General features: G+C 39.8%; 2 protein-coding genes across 2 annotated transcripts; both read right to left on the reverse strand.

Annotated features, from left to right (window-relative positions):
* LOC135544241 (chordin-like protein 2) lies at positions 1 to 7,468 on the reverse strand. The gene is made up of 11 exons (XM_064971702.1): positions 6,103 to 7,468; positions 5,420 to 5,532; positions 5,052 to 5,145; positions 4,659 to 4,804; positions 3,819 to 3,912; positions 3,663 to 3,724; positions 3,252 to 3,420; positions 2,846 to 3,034; positions 2,562 to 2,744; positions 2,350 to 2,442; positions 1 to 1,974 (listed from the first exon to the last, which is right to left on the reverse strand). Exons 1-11 carry the CDS (start codon positions 6,176 to 6,178, stop codon positions 1,841 to 1,843), a joined length of 1,353 nt encoding a protein of 450 aa, XP_064827774.1. The 5' UTR covers positions 6,179 to 7,468; the 3' UTR covers positions 1 to 1,840.
* An 85-nt stretch (positions 7,469 to 7,553) lies between these two features.
* Positions 7,554 to 13,164, reverse strand: spag7 (sperm associated antigen 7). Its single transcript, XM_064971703.1, has 7 exons — positions 13,065 to 13,164; positions 10,366 to 10,433; positions 10,068 to 10,156; positions 9,844 to 9,928; positions 9,579 to 9,668; positions 9,060 to 9,216; positions 7,554 to 8,953 (listed from the first exon to the last, which is right to left on the reverse strand). The coding sequence occupies exons 1-7, from the start codon at positions 13,147 to 13,149 to the stop codon at positions 8,832 to 8,834; spliced, it is 696 nt and encodes a 231-aa protein (XP_064827775.1). The 5' UTR covers positions 13,150 to 13,164; the 3' UTR covers positions 7,554 to 8,831.
* Positions 13,165 to 16,789: the final 3,625 nt, after the last annotated feature.

The raw sequence follows: 16,789 nt of genomic DNA on the forward strand, positions 1-16,789 counted from the left end.
GGATTTATTTTTCTTGGGTTTGGTGTATTATACATACGGCAAATCATCTAATTGTGTCTAACTATTTGACAAGCATGTTACTGTTGTGCTCTATCCCAGTGTGTTCCAAACCTGGTCCTTGGGCCCCCCCTGGGTGTACGTTTAGTTTTTTGCCCTAGCACTACACAGCTGATTCAAATCATCAAAGCTTGATGATGAGTTTGTTATTTAAATCAACTGTGTAGCGCTAGGGCAAAGACCGAAATGTGTACCTGAGGGGCAACACTGAGTTTGGCAAACCATGCTCTATACCTTTTTTTTAAAGACTGGGTCCTCCATCAACAGTATTCTTATTTTTCAATATTATTCCTCCCTGAACCCTCTCTTCTTCTTCAGTTCTCTGTATTGGAAAATGTTGGTGTCCTTCCAACTCATGACCTACATTTATATCAAATTAACAGAGCTCTATTGTTGTGCTCATCCTGTTAGGCCATTACAACCCTTGAGAAAACAAACTATAGCACTGGAGCACAAATCCAAATTACAGGCACAATTCATAAAGGAGAAATTCCCCTGGTCCGACTGGGTTCACTGGAGGGTAGTCCAAGGAATAACAACAGCCTGATTTGTGCAGGAATTCTTGCCTCAGGTAGAGCTCAACTATATCATATTTTTGGTTGGCTCCAACTTTTAGCCTTGTCAATCACGTGCAAGAATGCCTTGCCACTGTGCAAAGGGAAGAAAGATGCATCAAGTACTGAAATCACACATAATCCTATGGAAACTTAGTCTGTAGAAAACTGGCCAAACATAATGATAAACACCCCAGAGAACATAATAGAAAGTAGTTCCAGCAAACCAATGTAGCCACTCTTATGAAAGAATAGATACAACTGCTGTTGCAGGGCAATACCGATGCCCAGATATCAAACCCACATTTTCTGAGGAAAGCCCTATATGTACACTGCCCTACCAGCAAAAAGGCAGTCACTGCTCATAGCGTGGAACTGAGAAAAATGTTTTTTATTCATCTTGGTTTCACAGTAACTTTATGCAGTAACTGCTAACATGACCCCCATTTTCTCCAAAACACAATATAATAGAGGCAGGATACTTGTCCACATGTTTAAGCTTGTATTTAATGTAGAAAAATGACATGAACTAATTTTCAACCAAATGAGCAGTTACTGCCTTTTTGCTTGGTAGGGCAGTATAGCCCAATGAACTAAAGCCATGGCGTCTCAGGCAAGGACCTTCCAGTACGCACTCAAATGTCTACAGAATGTACAAACAAACATGTCAAACAAACCAATGTTGTACGCTCTGCCTCAAAATGACATTTGTTAGCATATTTGTATTTACAATAAATATGTTAATGAATATTTCTTGGGACATTCTGAAAAGGCAGACAATTTCAAACAGCAGTATTTAGCAGAACAGTAAAGTGATTGTAAATATGGTCTACTCTATAAAGGTGTTATTGCCAGATGGCTGTCTAATTTGCCCAGTGTATTTTTCTATTATATACATGTACACCTGTATTTTATTTTTAGATAATACTGTTTTTACTGTATTCCAGTATGCCAGAAAACAAAAATTAGATACAACTGTAATTCATTGAAAGTATTTTTTCCATTTTGGTTTCTTCTATTACCAAATGCTACCAACAATGTTGACAATTCTGCTGACTAATTGTTACTGAGAATATGGAACATCACATTGTAATGAGTTATGATGACATTTAAAAAATAAACAAAAGCTTGTTATTCTATAACCAATAAGCAGTGCTATGTTTCATGTTTAATGACATGCATATGAATGCTGTGCATTTTCCATTGATGTCAAAGTCAGGGGATGAGAGTTAAGAAGAGCACAGGCTTTCTAGCTGGTCTGGATACAAGAACTTCACTACCTCCCTGATACCATCCTCACAAGTCCTGGTCTTGGGAAATTCCTTCTGGTTGTCTTCTTCCTCCTTGAATCTTTTCCAAGTCTCTGTGTAAAAAGAACAAAGAATTGACATGTTGCCATCCAACAGCAGACAAAAAGCGTACAAATCCATAACTTTTTTTCCCTCAGCAGGAAACAAGATGGTCACTGACAAGAGGAAGCAGCCATTTTTTAATCAGTTGAAATGAAATGAAATTTCCTTTGGTCTACAATATGTCTGGTTGGTCTATGACCTTATGTCTAGAAATGGATTGAGCTATATTGCCTAACAATTCAGATTGTCAAAACAATGGAAAAGCTTTACTTAAAAGAAACTAAAGTATTACAAGATTTATACCTAGAGAACTTTTAAATTACCGGAAAATAAAGGTATGCATACAAAAACAACAAAAAACACACAAAAAACATGGAGAAACTCACCTTCATCCAATGTCGCCAGTAAAGTGTAGTTATCTGGATTATCTAGAAGATCTTTCTTCAGAACTTCCCCAGTTTCCATTAATTGTAAAACTTCTGGGAAAAGTGAAAATACATATTGGGTGACATTCTGAATAGTTCGGTAATCCACAGCTGTAGCTTTGTTATTAACACTGCCATGCTAGTTCCCTCTAATACGTCCCCCCTCCTATTACCTCCTACTGTCTTCCATACTTGCACTTCAACTTCAGCAGTCCCTTGTCTTTCAATAGCAATTATCCTAACTGTGTCCTCTGTGTGAACCTTTGACGATGGCTTAACTTTGTACACCAAGAGGTTGTTATTGTCATGTCCAAGATTCATGTAACAGTCAGTCCTGTTGCTCTCAGCATTATGTTCTAGGGGCAGAAATCAGAGAGATTAAAAATGTATATTGTTCAAAACCTATGGTTAAGATAATTGTCAGAAGTGCGTTGTAAATACTGCTGAGCTACAGTACCTGGACAAATCTTGCAGCATTTCCCCACGGTTTTAACGGGATGTTGGCATGGATACTGGCTGGGACATGAGAGGCGTTTGCAGTCCTGTATGCCATCCTTACAGGTGCACAAAATGCACTCCAGGACCTTCCCCAGGACTGGGTGCCACACATCACCATGAGAGTAGGTGTTGCCGCTGTACTGACATGCTGAGAGAAATAGGAACAACATATATGCTCTAGTACTACATATTATTACTATCACAGAGCTGTAAGAGTTAGAATACATTGACTGCTCAATGACCAGGTAAGTGACTTTCTATTGTAGGCCATGAAAATAGTACTACTATTAATAGGATAATAATAATAAGATGAATAGCATTAATTAATATTATTAATTATTGTAGGGCTATCATTTAACTCTCACCCTTCTGGTGCTTTTTCTGCAGCAGGAAATTCACAGTGGTCTCTGCAGCACCTTTGAAGTGGAGCTTGGGCAGGCTCAGGCCTCTGGGAGTACCCCTGACTGTGGATGGAGTAGAGCGGACAGACCGCCCTCGGAACTGCTCTCCAGCACACTGGTCCACTGAATGCCTCTTGTGTATTCACAGAGACAAATAGACACAGTTATTATGGGGTTATTTTGGATGTATGTGCAGCTCCGATGCCAGTGAGTTGGAACCCCACCCCACTCCAGGTAAACTTGATTTACATACCCCACAAATGAAGATTCAATATTAGTTGTTGTCTTCTCTGCAAATGTGTGGTGTTTTGGATGTTATGGTTGGACAAATCTACAAGACTAAACCCATCAAGGAATTAACAGAAAGCCACCTACAACGCCTCGGTTCAGCTGTTGGCCTACATCCTCCACTGATGAGTACCCATTAATGCCACCATCTAATCAAAGACAAATGAAGAGGATATACATTGACTTTGATAACAATAGAAAGTAGGGTGAAAATCTGCTGTGGTACGAAACAAATGTGATCACCTTTGCACACCAGACAGCAGGTATCTGGGAATGAGACTGGTGAGGTGCAGGTCAGCGGCTGGCAAGTTTTCAGAGCACAGAAAATATTTCCATTCTAAAAACAAATGTGGAAGAAAGCCAAAGGTGAAGGAAGAACAGAAGTGATTGTAGACATTGCCAGCCCAAGCTTTTTGGGGGCCCTAAGATAAATGTTGTTTCGGGGCCCCCAACTCGCGAGCAAAACATTTTAGTGGCTTCCCTCTTGACGGCAGAGAGATCATTTTTTTTACAAGTTAATTTCCTGCAATTCTACACATTTTGCCATGGGGCGGAGATAGAAATGTGCAGTTTTAAAGCCAATTTCCTGCAATTCAGTGCAATGCCAAAGGGTGGGGATATATTTGCCGTTTTAAAGCTAATTTCTTGCAGTTCTACACACTTTGCCATGTTAATATAATATCTGAGTGAGAGTGACTAACAAAACCAATGGATAGAAATTTGGGCACATACCCTCTCTTGCCCGGTCGATAATTCAACCATGATTACTACAAGTTTAGATAGTTGGCTAGACTAACATACCAATCTGAAAATGTTTTGCTGACATGGACTAATTGAGTGATTGTCAGTGACTGAAATAGCAAGACAAAAACTGCTGATACACAAACAAATGTCAAAATTGCACCTTGTGTATTCTACTATTCTAACTCTCAACAATAAGTTGAGACCAAACTGCGTTCCTAAAAAAATTAAAAGTCGCTTACTGCCAGTATTATGGCTGACACATGAGGAAAAACCTCCAGTTACGTTCTCAGAGTAATGAGCTGTACACCATAAACTAGAAGAAGAGAGAGTGTGACTTACTGAACATGTGCACATGACACACTGGTTGGTTTGTCGAGATGGGAAGAGGTCATGGTTGGCAAAGGTCTCCCCTGGTTGGTAGAACGTTCCATTATACCTGCAGGACTTCACTGGGGCTCTCAAGCCTGCTGGAATCCTAGGCTCATCTGAGCAGATAATGAATGGTAAAGCACAAGATGAATAAGTGAATGCCAAAGCAGGATGTTTTTGTTTTACACACCTCTAGCCTTTTTCCCCTCAAGGATAGAACTGGTGTATGCAATTGAAGTCCTGTGACTAGACATGGCATAAAAGCACACAGGTACTACTTTACCAAATGGTGTCATAGAAATTATTAAATAACTTTATTGTACTGCCTGTGTGTGCTTATTGTATGAGAATGCTTGATCCTACCTGTACAGCGAGGGCAGCACTGCTGAGAGTCAGTCACTGGGTTGTCACACCGCAGAGTAGGACACTTAATTGTGTTACATTTCACATGGCCTGTCTATGAGGGAAACGTTACATGGTTTATGGGCATACCTTGAAATCCCACCCACCAGAACCCTTTAAAGCAACTGCCAATAGGATGTATAGCCAGTAGCCTAAATCCTATTTGCACACAGTAGCCTACAATCCAATACTCAGATTTTGACAGTTTGATACAGTAGAGTATAGAGCAGTGTTGGGCTTCTTTTGGTACACTTGTACATGATTTCATATTAGGCTACAGATGTGACAAAACTGACCAATGATGTACTCTAATTCTATGGGTACAGTACCTCAGTGCAGGAACACCGCATACAAAACATGAAACCAAAGGGTTCCAGATAAGGATGCCAGCTGTCTCCAGGACTGTATGTTTTCTCTTTGAAAGAACAGAACACTGCAGACACTGGGTGAAAAAAATGGAAAGTAAAGATGGAAGGTAAGATGGAAAGTTATTTTAGCAGTAGAAGCACTTTAATATGATACAAAGCAGGAATTTTCATAAACAGAAAACGAAAGAGACGAATCTAATAAAAAAATGATCTTCCATGGCTCACAAACCTGTCAGAGTAATAACTGCTAATATCTTCTGGCAAAAAAACACGTGGATTAAATCAGTATACTGTCATAATTGATGTTATGTGGTTATATAATTAATGTTGTGGTTATATAATTAATACATTTCAACAGGAATTAGCACAATTGAATACTAAATACAGTTTAATACTACACTGACCTGAGCTAGAAATACACGCTGTATAAACTTGCCAAATATAAAAATAAAAAAAAGTTGGTTGGAACAATGATGAAATCCAGAAAAGGAAAAAAATAACATAAACCCATGTTTAATCGCCAGTTGTGAGTAGTTGTAGTATATACCTATAGTAAAACTCTTCGTTTGATTTGAGCTACAGGCGCAGTTCATCAATTGTGGATAACGGTTTAACTTTAGATTTGCAGAGAAAGTCTGTCCTACCTTTTCTTGCTCTTATAACATCCGAAGCACAACCAACGAACAAACAGATGCTAATTAATAAGAATATATGCTTCATGTTGGGGGATAAATCCTTGTCAATATGAAATGAAATAGCAGCAACTGCGACAGCAAACCCCAGGACAGTGTGAAACTCCCCATAAAATCACGAATTTATTCTTGGTTTTCATCGAAGGCGCCTCCTACAGGAAGAATACGCCAATTTATAAACTGGGTGAAGTGAATGTGATGTCAAAGAAAATGAAATGAATAAGTCTAAGTTTGTTGTTTGTCAAGTAGGCCTAAAGTAGATATAAAGACTATAGATATGGTCAAATAACTTATTGGAGGCAGAACATGTTAGTGTCTCTCAAATGCACAGTAGCCCTAACATAAACAGTATAACACCCTGCTAGATATGTCAGTGTCTAGCAAATTCACTCTGGCTATCTACTCCGATTTCAGAGCACTCTCGTCTGTGTGCCAGAGCGCAGAATAACTGATTAATTTACAAACACTTAAACCCCGTTGAATATAGCCGGTGTCAGTAAACGTCGGCAAAAAAACAATTAAATTGTCAACAGCAGTTAGTCACCAACGCACTGGACAACATAAAACCCTAACCAACTCTGCTAGGGCGAGTAAAATGGTCAGAATGAGATTCTCTCATTTGTGTCTGGAAGTAGAGCAAACTAGCCAACGTTAGCTTGGGTGCGTGACTGCCGTTGTGAGGTCAGAACGCTCGATCAACCCTACTCCTCGGCTAGAACACTCAATTTACGAACACCCAGAGCACACTCTGGCACTCCAGATTGAACACACCCGCTAATGAAAGTGGGATGGGAGCCTGTGATGTCATAATAAAAATGGGATGGGAGCCTATGATGTCATAATTGAAATGACATGACCTCCTTGAGGTCAAAAGCCTGCCAATAATTTGTCAAAGATTCTAAGGCAGGTAAGACCTTTCAATACGGAGAACCACATTCCTACTGGAGCACAATGGTTAGGACCCGTGCGCAAGTGGCGCTGCTTGCTCAACGCAACGACCAGCATCTGGGTCGACGTGGAGGGCCACAAAGTCTGAGGCCCCGTCATGACAGACCTCAGAGAGAGAGGCCTCGGAGTCGACGCCCCCGATGTCAAGTGGGTCCAATGGTAGAGAAATGGAGATGGCCACGAAAACGTTTAAGCTTGCTTCCACAGTCAAGATCATTCGCAGATGTGAGACGAGGACTGAAGGGCCGACGCGTGGTACTTCGTGTTGGAGAATTGGCCAATTAGAAATGAAAGTGCAGATTGAGGCCTCAAAGCATTAAAACATTTGTAAAGATACTTTTAGGCCTACTGTTTTTGTTCGCTAGACATCTAGCTACCCTCCTAAAAAATGGTGAAAGGGGCTACAAGTGCTACCAACACACTGCAATGTTATGGGACACAACATAAAAGGCCTATTAAATCAACATTTCTCCCAATTTATTAAAACATACAGGAAACAAGGGGATTAAAATGGTTACAGCTAGATGCCATCATGCCAACATCTTTACACACTGAGCAAGTGAAAGAGCGCATAGAATAAAACATTGACAACACAGCATTGTCCACATAGCATAGGACACTTATTTCAATCCTCATTTAAAAATGTGACTGATTCAGTTTGACCAGACTACACAACGGAGCAGAGCTGTATTACATTTGCTGAAGGTAACAATGATTTATAGACAGTGAGATTCAAACAGTGCTTTGCGTCTCTAAATGAGACACTTCCCCATGAATATGACCCCAGAAATGTAATCATCATCAACTTGATGTTTGCTAGTATATCAACCATGTAGGCCTACAAACTGCAGTGGTTTCATTCTCAAATTAAATCTTCAGCCTCCATTCACTTTTCATTTGTGGGATCGAAACACTATATGGGCCTGAGAACAAAGACTTAGGGCTCTATTCAAGCCGTACTGCAGAAGTTCAGTGTTACCCTCTGGGCACAGCCGTCAATTCAACATCTATTCCACATTGGTTCAACGTAATTTCATTGAAATGATGTGGAAAAGACATTGGTTCAACCAGTGTGTGTCCAAGTGGGTACAGCGTGACTGACATTTAGCGGAGACTGCATTCACAGTAAACGCTGCATATGTCAGCTCAATCTGAAATGACTTTCTATCAGGTAATCTGTAACGCTTCAGCGTTGAGACTGAATAGAGCCCATAATGTAGCTAAAAACAAACATAATAAAAACATATCCTGTAACTCCTAACTGCCACGATATGTCACAATAGGAATTATTTTCCTCGTAAGGGTAAAAACAGACAAATGCTAAACTACTGGCAACCTACTGTTGCCCCTCATGGTTGTGCTACTCTCGTCTTTGCGTTCACGGAGAAAAAGGATGAATTTGTGTGGGAGAAATTACAGGACTTTGGGGTAAACAGAAAGAAAGCCAATAGACAAAATGCTCTTAAATCAGACTTCCACACGACCAATTTGGTTGGAACATAAAAACAGTCAACCCGAGTCAAGGACAGACGAGAAACATAATTCAAGAACCTTCCTTACATACCCACAAGTTTCACCTACTGTATATGTCCTGGGAAACATGTAGGATCTTTCAATGTAGTAGGCCTCCTGAAGGTTAATACAGATTTGAGGTACTCCCTCTGTGCCCCTCATACGTTTTCTCTCTTTTACACACACACACACACACACACACACACACACACACACACCTCTCAAGAGGTGGAGGTGCTCCCTGCCCCGGTGTCTTCATCTCCTGTCTTCTGACGTTTCTTGGCCCGAATCTCATTCATGGCCTGCTCTATGGAGCGGGTGTCCCTTTTGTTGGCCACAGGTACTGAGGGAGGAGAGACAAATACATCTTGTTAGGCAAAGTACACAGCACACACCATGAGGAGATTCACTGAGGATGAGAAATCAATCCTGAGCCTCTTCACACTGACCCATGCCATATGCCTGGTTGGCCTCTAGCGTATGTGCTGCATCCTTAGCAGAAGAGGTGCCGATCAGATGGCTGTACTTGTCACGGTAATTGGAGCTGGGAGACGCTGCCCTCTTCTGTGTCTTACCGGTGGTCTCCTCTTCTAACGCAGCCTGCTCCTGAAGAGCAGTGAACAGGTTTAATTATCAAACACTTTCTTTTGAGCAATAGCTCTGAACCCAACCTATACTCCGTAGATATTACGCTGAGTGAACAAAAGACAGCAACATATTATAGAGCAAAGGGTTACCTGCAACATGTCAAGGACTACAGCTAGAGTGATTAGATCTATTAAGGTGCAGAAAGTGTGAACCATCAGTACTTGCAATGTTATAACAAGTTTACATTACTTGAAATTGGATTTCACTGTGTAAATGAATGTATTCTGCCAAATGATATACAGTTATGGACATGTATATTAGAGTATGTGTTTCTATTCAGTTTTGTTCCTCGGTGAGTGTGACTGAGTCTCCAGCATTACTTTAAGTCTGCGGCGGTATTCAGCTTTTTGGGGGTCCCACTCCTCTCCTTTCCGATAAGCCTCCAGCTCGTCGTCTGATGGAGCAAACTCCTGCCACAGTCATTTTGAATACATACATTCAGTTACGCATCAAGAAGAATAACACATATAATACACATAATAAAATGCCACCACTATGCACTAATAGTGCAACTCATGGGAAGGGCATGTAAATCTGCTGATATTTGTGAACGCAGCCATAAAGAACATCCAAAAGAGGTCTGACCTTCTTAAAAATCATGACGTATCTGCTTTCCTCATCCTCTCCGAAAGAAAACGATGCCAGACCAGCAACTTCTGCTACATCATGCCTTTAACAAGCCAGGATGTCAGTAAAAGTTTACATGCAAACTGTTAAATATTATGTTTGTAGTCTTCTCATAAAATAAACTTATTACATAATGCTCTCCATTTATAGATTCAAGGATATATTTATAATTTTTCACTTACAATATGCTCCTTTCAATCTTTCCCATGGGATTGTACTTCCTCTTCTGTTGCTTAGTGTCTTGAATGAATTCTGACACCTCTTTCTCCATCTGAAAAAGAGATGAAGGCAGTATAAACTGGATTGTTCTTTACCCACCAAAGATCAGTCAACGAAGAATTGGAAACAATTCTTGGATTTGTTTCTTGGGATTTGGGTTGTCCAAGTTACAGACTGGACATTCAGCTGGATGAGCAGAAAATGACCCCACAAAGGAGATAGACAGAATATAATCCTCCGCCTGCAGGCAGAGCCTCTCACCCTTTTCCTGAACTCTGCTTTCTTTTTCTTCTCATCCTCCTGCATCTTCTTCATTCTTGCTGCCTGTTCTGTTGAGGGATAGAAAACAAGGTTATATTATTCAATTGTTCTCATACTGAAAATATAGGCCTATTAATTCCCATGAGATGTTATAACAGATTGTCTGAATAGCATATATTTCCTATACCATACTTTACATTACCTGGACATCACTTTAATTATGTTGGTAAACTCTGGATTTAGTGTCATCTGAGCAAATGAATCCATAGAGCAACAAGATCCTATGCTACAGCTGCTTAAGTGTAATTCACATCATTTTTGGATGAGGGACTACTGACATAGCACATGTGACTTGCATAACAAGTGTTCAGTATGATGTTCATTATTACCAAATAACGCACCCACTGGGCACACTACGTCATTTCAATGTGGTTAACAATAAGATAACACATTAGAAATTCAACTAACCTTATAGGTTATCGAAAAGCACAACCAAATTCCAATGGAAAAATAATGTTTTTTGTTTAGCTTTCACCCAAAAGCCAATTACAGCACTTTCACCCATTTAAAAGTTAAATAAAGGTTACAGTGCCTTGCAAAAGTATTCATCCCCTTGGCATTTTTCCTATTTTGTTGCATTACAACCTGTAATTTAAATGATATATTTATTTATTTGGATTTCATGTAATGGACATACAAAATTATCCAAATTGGTGAAGTGAAAAAAAAAACATGTTGACATTTTTTTCGAACCCCCCCCCCCCAAAAAAAACAGAAAAGCGTGTGCATATGTATTCACCCCCTTTGCTATGAAGCCCACCTTCAGAAGTAACATAATTAGATAAATAAAGTCCACCTGTGTGCAATCTAAGTGTCACAAGATCTCAGATATATATATATAATATATATATATCTCACTACACATACACAAACCTGTTCTGAAAGGCCCATAAGCCTGCAACACCACTAAGCAAGGGGCACCACCAAGCGGCACCATGAAGACCAAGGAGCTCTCCAAACAGGTCATGGACAAAGTTGTGGAGAAGTACAGATCAGTGTTGAGTTATAAAAAATATATCTCTGAAACTTTGAACATCCCACGGAGCGCCATTATATCCATTATTATAAATTGGAAAGAATATGGCACCACAACAACCCTACCAAGATAGGGCCACCCACTAAAACACACAGACCAGGCCAGGAGGGAATTAATCAGAGAGGCAACAAAGAGACCAAAGACAACCCTGAAGGAGTTGTAAAGCTCCACAGCAGAGATTGGAGTATCTGTTCATAGGACCACTTTAAGCCGTACACTCCACAGAGCTGGGCTTTACGGAAGAGTGGCCAGAAAAAAGCCGTTGCTTAAAGAGAAAAAAACCAAGCGAACACATTTGGTGCTCTCCAAAAGGTGTGTGGGAGACTCCCCAAACATATGAAAGAAGGTCAGATAAGACTAAAATTGAGCTTTTTGTCCATCAAGGAAAACACTATGTCTGGTGCAAACCCAACACCTCTCATCACCCCGAGAACAACATCCCCACAGTGAAGCACAGCATCATGCTGTGGGGATGTTTTTCCATCGGCAGGGACGGGGAAACTGGTCAGAATTGAAGTAATGATGGATGCCGCTAAATACAGGGAAATTCTTGAGGGAAACCGGTTTCAGTCTTCCAGCGGTTTGAGACTCATACCCAAGAAGACTCAAGGCTGTAATTGCTGCCAAACGTGCTTCAACAAAGTACTGCGTAAAGGGTCTTATGTATGTGTGATATTTCATTTTATTTATTTGTAATACATTTTCAAAAAATGTTTAAAACCAGTTTTTGCTTTTTCATTATGGGGAATTGTGTGGGTTGAGGGGGACAAAAATTCATTTTAGATTAAAGCTTTAACGTAACAAAATGTTGAAAAAGTAAAGGGGTGTGAATACATTTTCCGTAGGCACTGTAGGTCTAAAAAACAGTTGGTGATTGACAAAGTAAGGTCACATTTCATTTGCTCTCTTAAACCTACTCTTTGGAATTACTTCTAAAGCAACAGTGAAGTTAAGTGCAGATCTCTCAACAAATCATTCTCACGATAGTGCATGGGTAATAGTCAGTGTCAAACATAGCTGGGCTTGGCTAAAACCCTTGAAGGGAGCCCAAAGGGCAGATAGATAGTTCTCCAGTAGGAGGTGCTGCCCAGACTATTTTGTTTTCTGATAGCAGATGTTGAAATCTATTATTTTAATAGGCATACATTCAACATTTTATACAAGGTTTGTCTGTTTTAATATTTGGTAACCATGCGGACATAATCATGTAGTTTAAGTTTATGATTTTTTTTCAAATCGAATATCTTTTACGTAGATTCAACGTCACAATACGTTGACAAATTACCTTAAAACAACATTGATTCAACCAGTTTGTGCTGCTTTGCGTGCGCAAACAAAACATGAATGATGGCTCATTTGGCCAATGAGAGCACTAGAAGGACTGACGTTGACCAATAGGATGCATCTTATACAAAAACGTAATTCACTACAAGGGCAAATACTCGTTCGTGACTGGATACTTTTCTGTACAGACGATAGGGAGGTTGAGAACTCCACGGAAGGGATCCTGTAAACAGCTACATTTACGAAATACTCTTATCTTTACAATCGAATAATACAAACGAATTGGGGATAAATAACTGTAGAGTAATACTGAATATACCTCGGGCCTTTCGTCGGCTCTCCTTGTCTCCGACTGTGGGAGGTTTTTCCATCGAACTCAAAATTGAGCCCAGGAGGTCCGCCATTTTGGACTGAATGATCAGCACCGGAAGCATGATGTTTAAAATCATTCGTGGGGAGGGAATACGCATGCGCATATAAAAAATAATATTAGAATAACAGGCTATTTATTATAGCCTTCTATTGACAAATGGTGGGTTGTATTGTTGAATGTACTGAAATAATATATATTTTTTGTTTCTTGAGTTTAATTACGGTGCCTTTTTTGTTGTCTGTAAATTGTCTGTGTATGCTACAGTACACAGAAATATTTAAATAAAAAACACGTTTTTTCAATATATTGCAATTTGCGATATACGTTTATCAAATTTTTATAATAGCTCTAATCAATGATAGAACATTTTCTTCATGAAATAAATAGCAGGTAGCCCAGCGTTAGCGGTTAGGAGCATTGGGCCAGTAACCGAAAGGTTGATGGTTCAAATCCCTGAGCCAAGGAGTTTAGGTGAACAATCTGTCTATGTTCCCTAGTGAGCCTAGTGATCAACCCTAATTGCTCAGGATAAGAGAGTCTGCTAAAATGTAAAACATTAAATATACAGCATTAATAACCCTTTTCATGAAAAAATACAACTAGCGATTGATCAGATGAAGGGAGGTTTATATCTTACAGTTAAAGTCACACTAAATGTATGAAAAGAGGACCTCCGTAAACAGTAAACCATGCAGTGTGTATACGTATGCGACATTGAACTTCATTGGCATTGTATCAGTCAATGTGATTTCTCTCTGTAAAGAGGTGAAGAATCTTGTTGATCTTAAGATGAGGTATGAATCAGCTCTTTCATTCACACACAAATGGAAGGAGCAGCAAGTATAACTTGTAGCATTTGTATACCTTTTCCAGCAAAATGATGGTGTTTCAACGATGTAATCTGACATAAATTCTGGTTTTCCGGTATGTGCAGTGCATAACACAGAAGCGGTCAGTATTGGCAACACAACAAGTAACCTTGATGTCTCTCCCCACTCCCCGCTTCTCACTCTGCAAAGGTCAGACCTCCAGTTGTCTCGAGGGTTTACTTCAACACAGGAAGTGAGGCAGAAGGAGAGAGTCAAGGAAGTAGTGATGACAGACTAGTGACAGACAGCAGACTGGAGGGGGAAGATGTGACGTGCAGCAGAGAGTGCAAGCAGACTCACCAGGACACTTCTGTACTCTGTCTGGCTATATTCACTCACATAGTGTCTGTGTCCTGGGAAAAATACATTCCACATGGTTGAGAAGAGCCTGTAAAATGCACTAGGAACTGGTGTGGATCCATTAGGGATGGAGAGTACTGCAGGTGGTGACCAGTCCATCTAATCACACAGGCACAAGGTGGTGATGATGAATGTCTTGTCGTCTCATCTCCAAAATACCCCTGTCCACTGCTGCCAGGGTAATGATTCTCTTGACGTTCCCCTTACACAAGGCTGTCCGCTAAATGTAAACCACTTTGTTTTCTTTCTGCTCACACACAAATTGATAACCAGATCGCTCAATGAGTGACTGTGTGCGATGAGTATGTAAATAACATCAGATTTGATGCATACAGTATAAGGGATGCATTAATAGAAAGCCACTAGAATATTTTCTATAACCTGTTTGTAGCATGCAATAACTATCAACATTACCTGTCATTGAAATACTGCTCTTCCCTGTTAAAAAATGTAATATTGTAAAACACTTCAACCATTTAATGGTTATTGTGGGAACATGGATATACAGTACGGAAGCTTGATATTATTTAAAATAAATGAAAAATATTTATCTTAATTTTCACAATAGTCGGAAGGCAGACAGACCATGAAATCTACTGTGTGTGTGTGACGTGTGTGTGTGTGGCCCTGCCAAGCTGCCAGTATATCTGTTTGCATGGCCACCTACAAAAGACATAGGAGTTATATGAGATATCATTTTCTCTGATATTTTAAGGGCGAGCATAATACATTCAAAACAGGGTTCTTTCTCTCTTTTTTTATTGTATTTTTTACTTTTCTTTGTTTCAAGACAGTAAAATATAAGTTATGCAGGCAAGTTACAGTCTAGGCATTTATGTTCATTGGGTAGTTGATTTTCAGTTCAACTTAGATTCTGTTAATAACGGTACAGAAACACAGAACAAAACCACATGTCAAGCTGGTTGGATCTGTCATTTGCTCACTTCAGAATCTTCACATGAATTCAACATATTCCAATTCATAACAGTAAAGTATTTACATACACCAGGGATTAAAACATAAAGAGACAAGTATCAAAAAGCACTGGGAACACCCATCAGTAATGACAGTGGGATAACAATGGTGGAACAAATCTCTCTCATTCCAAATTCACTAGTGCCCTGGAGTATTTCCTGAGCCTTATCACAAACCAAGGGTTTACATGACAGGTTCACATAGCTGGAGTAAACCCTGATACTGGGGGTAATATCTACATGTAATTAACAGATGTTAAATAGTGACAAAAATTGACAGAAATATATAATAAAATTGGGAGAGATTCGACAATATTTATATTTGGTTTGAAAGAAAAACTACAATGAGCTACAGAAATATGCTAAGCAGCTGTGTGTCCAAGCTGTCCAATAAAATACACAATATAATCTGTTTCCAAAACAACAGTCTAAATCTCAATCAGTCAGAATGTCACTCCCTGACCTCGGAGACCCTTTTTATGTCTCTATTTGGTTTGGTCAGGGTGTGATTTGGGGTGGGTATTCTATGTTCTATTATTTGTATTTCTATGTTTGGCCGGGTCGGGTTCTCAATCAGGGACAGCTGTCTATCGTTGTCTCTGATTGAAAACCATACTCAGGTAGCCCTTTCCCACCTGTCTTTGTGGGAAGTTGACTTTGTTTATGGCACAAAGCCTTTAGTGGCATGTGGTTTGTGGCATGTGGCGTAGTGTTTATTGTTTTGTTCGGCGTCTTTTCTAATAAAAATAATATGTACGCTCACCACGCTGCACCTTGGTCCAGTTCTTTCAACGGCTGTGACACAGAATCATCATTTATGTCCCTGCCCCCAAATATAACACCTCCCACCAGTCTAAATCCTGATCGACCTTAGGTCCTGTGCATTTATTTGCATCTTTTGCAACATATATAAATATTTTTTTCACAGGCTGATGACAGTGTAAGCGAGTGTGTACATGCGTTTCTGTTTTGTTGTATGTCAGTGTGCTCACCCATCATTTGTCCACTGCTAAAAGAGTTCCTAACTTCCTATGTCTAAAATGATAGTCTCATCAATTCAAACACCCCACTGGGCACAGACGTCAGTTCTACGTCTAGTTTTGAGTTGCATTTGATTGAGTTGTCAAATAGTGTGAATTCAAGTTTAAATCATCAACCACAATGGCACCCTGTCATTGGATTGAGGTTAAAGGCTGGGTGAAAAGACGACATTCCCCGACATTGATGACTTTTTACAAATCCAATCAGTTTTCCACGTTGATTCAACATCATCACATTGATTATTTTGGAAATTACAACGTTGATTCAACCAGTTTTTGCCCAGTGGGACTTGACATCACTCTGCTACCAATCTCTCTGTCTGACTCAGTCCCAGTGAGACTGAACACAAACAATATTATGGGGTGAACATTGCACTTTGAGGACAGAGGAATTCTTGATGTAAAGGTTATGATTTGCATGTTATCTG

Source organism: Oncorhynchus masou, chromosome 8 (genome assembly GCF_036934945.1).
Source record: "Oncorhynchus masou masou isolate Uvic2021 chromosome 8, UVic_Omas_1.1, whole genome shotgun sequence".
Classification (NCBI taxonomy): domain Eukaryota; kingdom Metazoa; phylum Chordata; class Actinopteri; order Salmoniformes; family Salmonidae; genus Oncorhynchus; species Oncorhynchus masou.